At 47.2% G+C, this 14,155-nt stretch overlaps 1 protein-coding gene across 1 annotated transcript in view; it reads left to right on the top strand.

Moving 5' to 3' along the window:
- LOC147830144 (laminin subunit alpha-3-like) overlaps positions 1-13,917 on the top strand; it is a 184,926-nt gene extending 171,009 nt beyond the window's left edge. The window contains exons 26-33 of the mRNA XM_087188732.1: positions 689-846; positions 4,433-4,541; positions 6,291-6,388; positions 7,934-8,054; positions 10,164-10,290; positions 10,373-10,512; positions 11,560-11,678; positions 12,783-13,917. Coding sequence (XP_087044858.1) covers positions 689-846; positions 4,433-4,541; positions 6,291-6,388; positions 7,934-8,054; positions 10,164-10,290; positions 10,373-10,512; positions 11,560-11,678; positions 12,783-13,002 — 1,092 coding nt within the window. The 3' untranslated portion in view covers positions 13,003-13,917. The remainder of the gene's footprint in view (positions 1-688; positions 847-4,432; positions 4,542-6,290; positions 6,389-7,933; positions 8,055-10,163; positions 10,291-10,372; positions 10,513-11,559; positions 11,679-12,782) is intronic.
- The last annotated feature ends 238 nt before the right edge of the window (positions 13,918-14,155 follow it).

Here is a 14,155-nt window from a genome sequence, read left to right as displayed (position 1 = left end):
TTTGTCACTGTAGTCCAAAAGCATCCTCACTTGCCTCCTATGATCAGTTTTTCTTAAAAATTGTGCATACACAGCCAAAGGTTTGAAGGTATAAGAACCAAGCTATCAACAATTCTTATCCAAGAGCAGAGTATGTGGGTGTCACTTTTATATTATTTTCATTCAGATAATTGGAAATTTCTTTTTTCCACATTTTTATTAGTGTATCAGTTGGATTGTACACGCATATCATCACCTCTCTTGCACCACATTCTCCCCTAGTTTCACATTTTGGAATTTCTTTTTAATTAAAATAAGTTAAAGAACGCACGGTTGCATTCCTCTTACTATCTGTCAGCAATTCCTTCTACTCCAAGCTTGGGAGTGCCAGGACTATGAGAAACAAGGGGTGGAAACATTGCTGGGTAGGAGTGGGAGCCCCTCTAAGTAGAACTGCTAGAATTAGAAAAGAAAAATACAAGATGCCCTGGTAGATTTGAAATTCATATAAAAAGCAAACACTTATTCATTCTTTATCTGGACTTCAATTTTAATGGGGCTTCCTGCACTTTCTCCCCACCTCCCTCCCTAAAGGGCGATGCTGACATGGAAAACACCTCCAGGATGGCTTCTCTGTTTTTATCACTGTGTCCGTTAGTAGGTCGGTGCATTTAGCATCATGGTGACAGTCCGTTCGTCTCTCTGGCAGGTGGAGCTGCATCTGCTGCTGCGCGTCCCACAGGCCGGCCACTATGCCATCTTGCTGGAGTACACCACCGAGACCAAAAACATGTTTGTGCTTGATGTGACTTTGAGGAGCTGGACGGACCTGGCAGGCCGAGTGAACATATACAGCTGCAAGTACAGGTGACCAGCCCCACCGCAGAGTCTGGTTTTTCGTTGCATTGGGATCTTGATTTCTTTTTTGAGGTAGATCTTGAAAGCAAGCAGAGACTGTGGCCTGATCCAAGGGCAACTCCAGAGGAGATATGTGGAATCCAAGTTGAAAATAATGCATCTTCTTAAAAAGCTGCATGCTCTACCTAGCAGTTTGGTTTAGATCCACACAAAGTTACACATCTTCTTTGTTTGATTCTCTGTCTCTCTGGCGTGCTAGAATGAGCTCAAGAGTTCTCACCTCAAGGGCATGAGTGCTTGGCAAAGGGAACAGCTCGCTTCTCAGCAATGTTAGGAGTCTTCGCACACACCTTCAGAACAGGCGATAGCTATATCTGATGATTGCTAGGTGAGAAATAGTCGACAAAGGACTTTAAAATTCGCCCCAGTGAAGTCTCTGAGAGCACTCATTGAGAGTGATTTGTTAAAAATACACATTATTTCAAGGATGTGCTTTAATGAAAAGATGACTGCAGTGTGTTTCCACGTGATTTCGGAATGAACAGCAGTGGAGGTCCGCATGCCTTGAAACAGCAGGAAGAGCAAACCTGTCCAGTTCTCAGCCCAGGCTTTGAACAGTACATTGCCTCCACTTTAGTGTTGCTTTTTAAAAAACCAAGATGGCCTAAAGTAGTTGGACATCTTTCCTGATGTGAAAATGGAAGAACTTGTGTAGAGTGGGCTAGAAGAGACAGTTACTGGACTCGATGAAATGACTACGGAATTAACATCTTGCCCTCAGCAATCCTAAAAAAATGCAGCTGGGGAGGCTTTATCTCTGGGTTGAAGAAAAAGAATTTAAAAATGTGATACTGTGTGTGTCTGTGTATGTGTGTCTGTGGTGCTGGGGATTGAACCCAGGGCTTTGCATGAGCCACTGAGCTATGTCTCCAGCTCTGGATTTGAATTTTTAGCAGGAGATGAGCCTAAAATAATTCCCCTAGAATGTTTAGTTATTATTTGAAAATGCCAGGTGTATCACAGGAGGCATCTGCACCACTGGAATGTGCGCTCCCATCTCCCCCATGAGGACCATGGGGGCCATGAGCCACAGGGCTTGGGCAGGGCTTCTCCACATCTATCCACCCAAACCCACCCTCCAGTTCAGTCCTACCCCATCCACCTTCCAGATCATGTGGCCTGATTCCTGATTCACAGGACCCCAAGGAGAGGTGGCTGAGGGGCAGCAGGAAATATTCACAGTGACCCCGATGACTCTGAATCACCTGTAAGAGCTCTGAGACTACCCATGCTGACAGGGGTCTCGAAGCCATCCTTCCAGGGTCCCATGAGGGCTTTCATAACTTTGTCTGGATGGACTCAGGGAGGGGGATCATCTCGACACCCTGCCAATCCCAGGCCCTACTCATGGCAGCACCAAAGTTTGTTTTCCAAGTCTCTGTCATGAGGGTTCCCAGTGCTTGGTATTTAACTGCTTCCAAGAAAGTCCAGTTGTGGTTTTTTCACTTGGCTAAAATATTTCCCTTTTTCACTACCTCGCCTGTCCTGTGGACAAGTAAATGTGGACAGCCACAAGAATGAGATCCCAAAATACGGTGCTAAGGGGAATATGTGACCCAGAAAAACCTATTTCACATGTCAGGCCCGTTCAACATGCAGTATCTCCTGTGAGGTTTGAACTTTCCCCAGCATTTCACAAGTGAAATCTAACTATGTTGTTCAAAAGACACTATCCTAGTAGAACAGCAGTGCTGCTGACAAGAGCAGCAGTTTTCAAAATAGTGCTGTGATGAATGAAGTCTGCCCTCCACAGACAGGTGATCATTAATGAGTAAATCAATCCTGTTATTACCATAAGTCTATTTCCTAGTGAGAATTTAATAAAGGTTAAGGATAAAACTAAATTTAAATGAATCACTTAATGTACTTAACTCCCAAGATTATGCCTGAATCTAAAGGGCATGTGGTTTAATTCACACACACACACACACACACACACACACACACACACAGCAAAGGGAGTGACCATTAAGTTCCTAATGTATTCACAAACTCTGCTTGGCTCTTTGTATAGTTTATCTCATTTTGATCCTCACCAGAAAAGTCATTGCCTATATTACTATTTTTATGTATGTATGTATGTATGCATGCATGCATGGGCTTATTTATTTATTCATTTATTTAATTTAGAGGTACAATATTAGAGACTGAGACAGGAACTTACTAAATTTCTAAGTTGTTCAGACTAGGCTCAAACTTGTAATCCTCCTGTCTCAGCCTCCCAGAGTGCTAGGATTACAGGGGTGCACCACTACCGAACCAGACATGCCCATTTTGTTTTAATACTCACTAGTTCCATATTATATTTACAGGCAGAAAGTAGCTACAGAGTGTGGAATCAGAAACATTTCTGAAAAAAATACTTCCTTTATGGGTTTTGCTATTGGAGTTGTGTGCTTTGGTGCCAAAGTGTGACCTTTTAAATGTTCCTGAACTCTGCAGCTCACTTGATGGGTGCTGGGAAGGGAAACCTGAGTGAGATATGAGGAGGAAGGAGGAGAGGAACAGCTGGGTTTCCTCATATTGAGTGAGGGCAGCGGTGCTCACTGACTGGGCCTGGGAGGGGCGCTGGTGGGCACCTTTCATTGTAAATGATCCTGAGCTTATTGGGAAATTTCCAAGCAGGCTCTGTGTGCAAGATGTGCTCTCTGCCCGGGCTCTGCCCCCAGTGACTGAACCAAGTTCTGTTTTCTGTTAAGCTGGGTGGAAAAGCTGAGTGGGCCTTTAGCACTGGAAGGTTCTTTTCCTTGTAGATAGTGTGGACAGTTCTTAGTCCATGCTGCTAGAACAAAATGTCGTAGACTGGGGAGTTTTATATAGAGAAGACAGTTATTGGGTTGAGGGTACAGATCTTACCTGCCCATATGCCAGGACCTCAGTTCCATCCACAACACCTCAAAAAAATTTTGTTTTTCCTTTTTTATGCTTCTGCAGGCTGAGAAGTTTGAGAGCATGGTGCTGGCTTCTGGCGAGAACCTTCGTGCGCAAGGGAGCCTGCTTTTATAACAAAGCCACTCCCGTGATAACTAACCCACTCCCATGATAGCAAGGTTAATCCCTTCAGGAGGGCTAGTCACCCCTTCAGGATCACTGTGGCAATGAAATTTCAAAATGAATTTTGGCTGAGCCTGTAATCTCCGCATTTGAGAGGCTGAGGCAGGAGGATTGTCCAGCCTGGGCTACATAGTGAGTTCAAGGACCAGGATGTAGCTCAGCCATGCAATGGTAATCAGGAGCCCCTGATTTCAATTTCCGGTATCAAAAAGGAAAAAAGACCATAGTGAGCTCAAGGCCAGCCTGGAATACATAGCGAGACCCTGTCTCAAAGCAGAACAAAAAAACTAACAACAGCAAAAAAAGTCTTGGAAAGAACATTCACATCAAAGCAGGCTGCAGCCCTCTTGAATTTCTCACGCAGGAAAATTTGTTCTAGTTCATCTAGTTATCAGCAGGAAAAACTGAAGAGCAGCCAACTGCTGCACAAGTGAAGGAGCCTGCGGGGTTCGGGCTAAGGAAACCCTGTCCCCTCTTGCAGCACCCTCTGTCGGAGCGCCGTGATTGATGGCCACAGGCGCATCGCTGTGTACGAGCTGTCCAGGGACACGAACATTCAGCTCACGCTGCACGAGGCCCGGTTCCTCCTGGTACGCTTCTGCTTTGCCAGTGAACTTTAGGGCCCTGTGTTGACGTCTGTGTTTTTAAAAAGCTTTGTGCAATTTCTGCCGGGATTGCATGACATCTATAAAATACTCCAGTGAAGAACTGCCAGTTTCATGCTTATCCTTCCCGGCGAGAGCTTCACTCGTTTCCTCGTCTTCTTGAGCCTTTTTTATGTCACCCAATAGAAAGTCTCATCACGAAATGTGAACACGCCTCACAAAATCTCATTTCATTAATTTTTATTTGTGAATGAAATGTTCTTTGTCATTATAGTTCCTGCTAAATGATGGCCAAATGACAGAAATGCCACTGTTTATTGTTTATTTCCTTTCCCATTTTATTGTCTTAGTATCTCTTCTTTAGCTTCTTAGCAAATTGCATCAAAACTTTAAAGTTCATAATCAGCTAGGTGTTTTAAAAGTAACTATTTCTAAAAGAGAATCATTCTGCTAAGTGCCTATATTAAGAGTTAAAATAACATCTGAGGCAGAGTAAACGACCTTCTTGTCCACTGCTGTAATGGTACAACTCGAACCTTGAGTCACGACAGAGACAGTGGGGTCTGCATAGGAAGGGTGGCCAGATGTGTAATAAACATCTCTGGAAATACAAGACCATCTCAGTGTGAAGCAGCTTCCTGTTACTAATAGTATTAAGCATGTATCATACCTTGGGAAATGCCAGGCCAGCCTGTAAGAATGAATATGCTTTAGGTATTTCTGCCCACTAATACTAAAAACTTGGAACTTAAGGAATAGCTGGAATTCAGTTCTTAAAAATTATTATAAATAAGGCATTTTAAAAACCAAATAATCCAAGTAAGTGTGACCTCTTTATCTTTGGAAATTATCTTGGAGCTGATTCTTCATCTTTTAAGCTTAGATTTGACCTTTTCAAAGATAGCTCAACAAAGAAGCTGAGACAGGAGGGTCCTTGTGAGTTTTAGGCCAGTCTGGGCCACATAGTGAGTTCAAGGCCAGCCTGACCTACACAATGAGACCCTGTCTCAAAAAAGCTGAAGTAAATAAATGAATGAGTAGTCCAACATCATTTGGGAGCAGGACTGGCTAGAAGAGACTCTCCATGGAGGCAGATGCATTGTCCATCTTTGGCCCCACAGGACCCCAAGTCCCAGTGGAGTTCAATAAAATTTAGTTGTTACTGAATAGTCTCGCAATGAAGCTGGTCACATACAGTTGTGATTTCAGGTGAAATATGATAATAAATTAAGGACCAAGTTCCTGAGTGACTCAAAAACTAGCTCTGGACACGGAGCCTTCAGTAGGGTCTGTGGGCACCTGAGGCACGAGCCACCTTTTTTTGAGAAGGGTTGATCTACCAGGAGCAGCCCTGTCAGGGTAGCAGACTCTCCGCTGCCACCCCAGCCCCTCTTTTCCTGCCCAGGGGTCTCAGAGCTAGCACAGCCCCAGGCAGAAGAGAAAAACCAGGCTCCCAAGTCACTGAAAAGAGTTGTTTTTGAACTTTCATATGATTCTCAGTTTTGTTCATAAAATTATTCCCACATCAGTCTAGAGTGTGATCCTGTGTAAGAGTGAAAAGGATTTGTTGCCCAAGGACTTGCCTTCTTGTAATATTTACTGCCTCAACAGACTGCCTCTAATTTTTTGGATGAATTCTTTACTTAGCAGCTTTCTTAAAAAGAATGTGTTTGACTATACCATTGGTTTGGCTGATGACTGCAATATGCCTTTTTGTATTAATGTGCTCAACAGTATCGGATTTGTGTCATTCCCATCGAAGAGTTCTCAGCTGAGTATCTGAGGCCTCAAGTCCACTGCATCGCCAGCCACAGGGTGTTTGCTAATCAGAGGTAACATGTGTCCTTCCTTTCTCCTGTTGATGTTCTGAATGATGCTGTAATGATTATAAGGCTGACATTTCATACACATTGAATATCGCTTATCCAAAATGTTTGGGACCAGAAATATTTCAAATTTCACTTTTTTTTAAATTTGGGGGCATTTGTATATTTGTAATGAGATACCTTAGAGGTAAAATCTAATTCTAAAAATTAAATTCATTTTTGTTTCATATGTACTTTACATGTATGACCTGAAGGTACTTTTATCCAGCCTTTTTAGTGTACCTCTGGCCTATTACATGTGTGTAGAATTTTCTGCTTACAGCAAAATGTCCAGCGCTCAAGAAGTCTCAGGTTTTGGAGCCTTTCAGATTTGGGCTTTTGGATTAGGAGCCCAATTGGTACTTACTTTCCGAAGTGATCATAAGCCAAGGTGTTAAAGTCTAGGGATAGAGTTAAAAAAGAGAAACCAGCTAAATAATTTTCCCAGCAGCCAGTGTTTCCAGGATTCCATAACACAGACTGAGTGACCACGACGGAAATCGTTAAGCCGAGCTCTTGAGGGCAGGGTCCTGGGTTCTATCCTGGGCCCTCATTTTTTTTCAATCCTTTAATCTGTGTCTGAGGCTCTTTCCTTGAAAAACAACACACACAAAAACCCAAAAAAATGGTGACCTGTCTCACATCTATGTGTTTAGGATTATCTAACTAATGCCTATTGGGGATTTAGTAGGGGTTTTTTTTTATAGTCGAAAATAATTTACAGATGCGGTCATGAAATCTCAAGAGCACGGTTAAGACTGGAAACCTCCAAGACAATGCACACCTGGCCGCGCCTAAGAGAAATGATGTGGGCTTGTTTCTCCTGTCCTTATGTCAGCATTTATGTAGAGACCAATAGTGTTTTTGTTTTGTTTTTTTTTTTTGGTACCGGGGATTGAACTTGGGTCCTTGTGCTTGTGAGGCAAGCGGCGGAACCACTGAGCTAAATCCCCAGCCCGACCAATAGTATTTTAGTGCACTTATCTCATTCTAATTTTAGTTTGGGCAAGGGAAGTTTCAGGAAGTTCCTATCTAGCTTATTGTACTTCAAAATTAAGATTTTCTTGGGGCTGAGGATGTAGCTCAGTGGTAGAGCTCTTGCCTAGCATATGTGAGATCCTGGGTTCAATCTCCACTACCAACAAAACAAAATTCAGATTTTCTTTCTGTTGCAATTAGTTGTATTGAGTGGGCAGCTGGAATACACTTGGCAAACAGACTACCCTGAGATTTACTACATAAAGCTCTCCAGTGGGCTGGCAGTGTGGTCAGCGGCAAAGGACTTGCCTAGCATGTGTGAGCCCCTGGGTTTGATCCCCAGCACCACACACACCAACCAACAAGTGAAAAAGATAATAAAAGAGAAACCTGTGCAGCGTCCTGTGGTTCCCCCAGCATGGGAACCCTTCCCTGCTCCCTCTGTCCAATGTTCAAAGTCTACCTCTCTGCTGCCAGACTGTTCTGCAGGCTTCGGCTATTGTGAAATCGATTTTTAAATATTGTATTTTTCAGCCACACCTGTGTCTCCCAGGCCTACGAGACTCCTCCAACAGCCTTAATTTTGAATATGCCCAAGGGGTATCTCCTTCCTTCTGCAGACGGTGTTCTTGGATTCACTTTGCAGGCACCACAGGTAGGATTCTCCCAGGTTGGGCTGTGTCTAGACCAGGGGTTCTCGAAGTGTGGCCCCAGCCAGCAGCATTCAGGAACCTGGGATCTTGTTTCAAAGGCAACTGTGCGTGCTCTGCCCCAAACCTCCTGTATCAGAAGCTCTGGGGCAGGGCCCAGCAGTCTGCGTTTTAACAAGCCCATGATTTGATGGCCCTAAAGGCTGAGGATTTCTGCTTTTGGTTATAGGGAATCCCAGAAATGCATGTGACTGGTTAAAACTGACAGTGACCAGCCAGCCTGACTGCCTTTTTCCTCCTGGCCTCTGTCCACGTAGTTCTTTGTGCTTTCACACAGCCTGTGTTCCCATTCGCCCATGTTGTGGTTTATCTTTCTTTCATGGGCTGTTGCCGTTCGGCGTTGTTGAGTTTATTAGTTCTCTTCCTGGGTTGGGTTGTTAGGACTGTTAGAATGGCTGCTGTTTTATGTGACCCCCCACCACATCAGCACAGCGCTTTGCAGGTAGGAAATTGTTGATAAACACTTACTTATTAATCTTCTAGAGCACAGATGTGAAATAGAACCAGGCAATACATTTTTAACCATAAGCTATAAAATTACAGGATGTTTAAAATTCCAGACTATGGAAATGTACCTTACGTTCCGATTTTACTGTGTCTCGTCATCCCAAAGATGGCTGCGTCAGTTCACAGAGCAGAGATTTGGAAATTAACAGGACCTGAGAGATGCATTTAAATAAGATCCCATAGGAGAAATGTAGCTTCGTAATAGGGGAAAGAGGGTTGAAAGCAGGCCAGTGGAGTTTCCATCCTCGCTTTATCGTTTAATTAACATATGATCTCCAGTGAGTTAGTTACCCTCCCTGTGTGGTGGTGCCTCTCTCTGACTATGAGAAAGACCTTTCGTTGTGTTGCTGCTGCTGAAGATTTTGGAGGATTCAGGACTTACTGGACACACGATTGAGGCTTTCTGGGGAGAGCAGGGCTCACATTCACGCGTTAGCAAGAGGAGGAGTGTTCTGACTGATTTTACTGAGGTGAGTGTTGTGAGCCAGCGGTCCTGGGCAAGGCTGCCTCTCCCATGCGCTAGAATTTGTGTGATTTGTACTCCACCTACGCCAAGAGAGGGAGGATGGCACAGCACAGGCACCAGATGGGGCCGTTTGACCTTGAACTTCCCAGCTTATCCAGGACTGAGGCAAAAGGCACCAGGAAGTAGTGGAGCATGAAAGCTGTCAGTGGTCAAACATCCAAAATGGAGTCAGACTGTGTATTCTGTGGGTGTAAGGAGTGGCCCTGCATGACATTCTCATCCAGCCATTTGGCAAACCTGTTATGCATTTCTATTGGGTACAAACCCAGGCACACAGCTGCTGGGTTATGTGTTTAACTTTGGTAAATACTGCTGAAGAATATTCCAGTGTGATTTACCTAATTACGGCCCCTTCGGTGGTACCACAATTTGTCCATTGTGTAGGTGAGAGATGTCTGGTTTGTTTCCAGGTTTTGTATTTACACATAAAAAAGCTGCTCAGGCATTCACAGGAAGTTTCCTGTGGGGATGGATAGAGGTTGTCCTCTCACTTGGGTGAGCACTTAGGTTGTTCTGGTCTTTAAGCTCTGGCTTAGTTGATTCCTGTTGCTATAGCGGAGTACCCCAACTGGGTGATCTGTGATGAGAGGTTGATTTGGTTCAGGGTTCTGGAGGCCGCCAAATTCAAGGCTGGGTGGTCCCAGTGGTGAGGGCCTCATGCAGGGTCACTGTGAGGCAGAAGGCACCGTGTGGCAGGAGCAGATGTGACAGTGACAAGTGGGCACCTGTGGGAGAGAAGGGGACTGATAGGGTAACAGCTCACTCTCAAAGTAACTAACCCCAGGCCGTGAGAGCAAGAACCCACTTCTAGAGGATGGCGTTCCGCTCCGCCCCAGAGCTCTGTCCCCGCGAGCTGAATCCCTCCCGACGCTGCCCCACGGAGAGATGAAGTCTCACCATGGGTTTTGATGAGTACGAAACATACCCAAACCATAACGACTTCTACTTGTTCTGATCACAGCATTCACAGCTCTTCAGTTGAAGGATTCTTGCTTTTCTTCTCCCTCTTTTTCCCTTGTAGTACCAAGTGACCCTGAGAGGAGTCACACCACAGCAGGGCCCATACGTCTTCATCGCCCACTTTTACCAAGCAGCACACCCCCCGTTTCCAGTGCATGTGTCTGTGGATGGAGGGAAACGCTGGATAGGTAAGCAGCCGCGAGCAGGCGCAACGCGTACCCGGCGGCGTCCCTGCAGTCTTGAGACGGGAACTCTTCTCTCCCTGCCCAGGTTCCTTCCAAGCTGCCTTTTGCCCCCATGTGCTTGGCTGCCAGGAAGAAGTGATCACCCAAGGCCAGGTTGAGTTTGACAACCCGAATTCCGAGGTGGCCGTGACCGTGAAGGTTCCCAAAGACAAGTCCTTGGTGCTGGTGCGTTCTGCCCGTCCCTCGCTTGCTGCCCACGCGCTGCCTTGGCTGGCTATCCTGTGTGTCTGTCTGCCCATGCAGTCATTTCCCCAAGGAGCTGGAGTCGTATTTATGAGACAGTGCTCACATTTGACAGCTTTTACTCCAGCAGAAAAAAAGCACGTGACTAGCAGAATCAAGGGAAATGGGAATGATGCCAGCTTCTCATCTACTGGTCTCTCTCCACAGGATCTTACGCTCCTTTTGTCTTCTAAGGGTGCTTTCCCTCCAACCTTGCTGTCTCTCCCTCATCCCTGTGTATTGTCGTTGTCTCAGGCTCCACGCTGAGCCCGCTGTGGCACTCCTCTTTGGATACCATCACCCGTGCCTGTCGATTCTGCTCTGCCCTGTGGGAATGGCACCCACATCTCTAAAGTTGCCCCTGACCCTTCCTGAGGACTGGGGAACCTTTCCCAGGCCCTGCCCTGTGGCCTCCCGTGCTCAGCTCTTGCCTCCTCCCCTCTCCAAGGATGCCACGCCCCAGGGACAGAGCTGACTGTGATCCGTAGGAACATTTGAAATCTCCTACAGCATTTGTCAGAGGCATGGTCTGATCTGTACAGGTGCAGAGGGCTGAGTACTTTTAAAGACTGGGGCTACAAATGCTCATTCTTGAGCACTAAGCAAACTTCTGCAGCGGCCATGGTCTTAGGTTCCACTTTAGTTCTGCCACTTCTGTTTGTTTAGCTCTCACAATACAGAGCAGCAATCCCTGGAGCCCTGGGGGAATCCTAGGCCCAGGTTCCTTGGGGCCCTGATCCCCCCAACAGCCCCTGCGCCCCCACACTCTCAGAGCAGCAGCATCTGAGGCTGCTGTTGGTCCGTGCAGGTGCTCGGAGGGGTCTGTTCAGGCTCACTGTTCCTAGTAACGGGAATGGCGCCTTTCACCCGGCCACAGGTTTGCTCCTGTGGTTCATTTTTTGATAAATCCCATTTCACCTGGCCTTGGACTTAGATAAAGGACGCTAGTCTTGTTGCAAATCCAAATACCCATTGATGGGTTTCTCTTAGGTCCGAGTTCTAGTGGTGTCTGCGGAGAATTACAACCACCAAATCATACTTCAGAAAACATTCCTGGACAAGTCCCCTGAGTTTATCACCAATTGTGGAAAAAACAGCTTTTACCTCAAGTAAGTGTCACTTTATGAGGAAGCACTGGGGCACACTCACATTCCCAGCCAGAGAGGGAGAGGTGGCCTTGGATCTAATCCCGCCTCTCAACGCCCAAGGAAGCAGCCCAGAGTCTGGGGTCCAAGGAAGGCGGTGGTCTCAACTTTAACTCAGTGGAGATTCACCCCCTGAGCTACTTCCTCTTTGCTGCTTCCTGTTTGCTCCTGCTGATTCCTAACAGATGCCACACAGGCTTCCGTGCTGCACTCCCCTCTGCCTGCACCAAGCAGGGCAAGTCCAGACCTGCGCCTTCTCGGGCTAGAGCTGGAGAGCCCGCCCGAGAATGAGCTCTTCTGTGTCCGTGTAGTTTCCCAGGAGCCCCAGGGACCCGGAGATGGATGCTTCCTACGGTGATACTAAAAGCAAAGGCTCTGAGGCCATGCAGCTATGGATTTGCCTGACTGCTCGGCCATGCCATACTCTCAGCCTTGGGACTGCCACATACTTTTGGGAGCCTCAGTCACCTTATCTGTGAAGTGGGGCTTAGGTCTAATTGGCTGGGTGGCTGTGAGGTTGAATGAGATGCAGCCAGAGCTCCCGGTATACAACATTGAGTAGGTGCTGGTGAAGCCAGGCACGTGCCTGTAATCCCAGCACTGGGAGGCTGAGGCAGGAGGTTCACAAGTTCAAGCCCAGTTTGGGCAATTTAGCCACTTAGCAAGACTCTGTCTCAAAATTTTAAGGGGATGTAGCTCAGTGTGAAGGCCCTGGGTACAATCCCCAGTACTATAAAGACAAAAACGAAACCTCCTGATTATCTTTTCATTATTCCTAAGTAACAGCATTGCTGAGATACAGCTCACACACCATCTAGTTCATCCCATGGTGTATTTTCCTTCTTTGACTCCAGCTACCTAACGTTCCTGCTGACCATCCCTGGGCTATCTTCTCCTAAATTGGATAATTGGGAGAAAGAGTGACTGTCACCAACTGAGTCCCCTTTCTCCCCAGACTCCGGAGCCCAGAGTCCCTGTTTGGTGGAGCAAGTGGGAAAGGGAAGGTTGGGGCACTTTGGGGCATCACATGACCCGGGGCATCACCACGAGATGCTTTTGTCTCCACAGCCCCGAGACAGTCTCTAGGTTCTGTAAGAATTCCGCCAGGTCGTTGGTGGCCTTTTACCACAACGGCTCCCTGCCTTGTGACTGCCACCCTGCTGGGTCCATCAGCAGCCACTGCATCGCCGAGGGCGGGCAGTGTCCATGCCAGCCCAATGTCATTGGGCGGCGGTGTACCCGTTGTGCCTCGGGCTACTACGGATTCCCAGACTGCAAACGTAAGTGAGCATTCCCGGGCCTCGGGGGCTTCCAGACTACCGTGCTAGAGATGAAATGCAAGTGTTTATTCCGGGGTCCTGGGATGGGGCCCAGCTGACAGACAGCCCTGTTCCTGGTCAACAGACTCCATTGTAAGTAGTGAGGCTGGCGAAGATAAACCTGCAAAGCAGATGAATAAAGCCTTCAATGTACAGTCTTGGATAGTTCAGTCTCCTTCCTGACAGAAGCTCCTTCAGCTTTTGTACCCAACCAAAATTCCGTTGAGACAGGAGAGCCAGGGTCTCAGGGGTGTACTACTCACAGGATGGAAAATCTCATGCTTATATCTAAGACTATCCAGTGGCCCTAGGTGTGGTATTAGCCCATGTCATAGGGTGGCAGTGAGGAGCACAGGTGTGTAGCCTTTGCCTGGATGGCGGGGTGATGTCGCTACTGACCTGGGGCTGTGAACCTGCAGGGCACTGAGAGCCTGTGAGCGGCCCCTCCTGGCTTCCTTCTAGAACCTTCTTGAACCTTCTTGAACCTTCTTGAACCTTCCACACGAGAGTGACACATGACAGCAGCTGGGTGGGTTCCTGGGTATCTAGCTTGGATCCAGGGTCTGTGCACCAGATCTGCCAGGAGCGTTTGGTATGCTTGGTCTTGGCCCCAAGAAATGGGGCTGTTGGATCACCCATGTAGTCAAAATGTCCATAATGATGGGAGAGCCCTTGGAAGCTTCTGGAAATCTTGGCACTTGGTGCCGTTTGGCTAGCAGTCAGGCAGCGCCTAACGCTCACTCAGTTTCTCTTTGTCCCCTGGCCAGCATGCAACTGTGGCCAGCACCTTTGTGACGAGACAACAGGTCAGTGCCTGTGCCCTCCCAACACCGTCCAGCCCCAGTGTGAGGCCTGTGAGGTCGACTTCTACAGCTTCCACCCCATGGCCGGCTGTGAAAGCTGCGACTGCTCCCAGAACGGTACCCATAGCTCCATGAAGTGTGACCCAGTCACCGGGCAGTGCAGGTGAGCCAGGGTGGGCTCCACATCCAATCCTGCAAGGGGAAGGTGAAGTACCATGCAGACATCCACACGCTGGCCATTATTGCTTGCCACTTCCCATCTGCCCAGGGAGCACTGTCCAGCTTGGGCGGATCTTCCTGCAGAACAGGTCATGGTGGG

This window comes from Heterocephalus glaber, unplaced genomic scaffold (genome assembly GCF_053883595.1).
Source record: "Heterocephalus glaber isolate CG9 unplaced genomic scaffold, H.glaber_assembly_v1.0 deba00000331, whole genome shotgun sequence".
Classification (NCBI taxonomy): Eukaryota; Metazoa; Chordata; class Mammalia; order Rodentia; family Bathyergidae; genus Heterocephalus; species Heterocephalus glaber.
The sequence above is the reverse complement of the archived record's forward strand: the minus strand, read 5'-3'. Positions and strand labels throughout refer to the sequence as shown.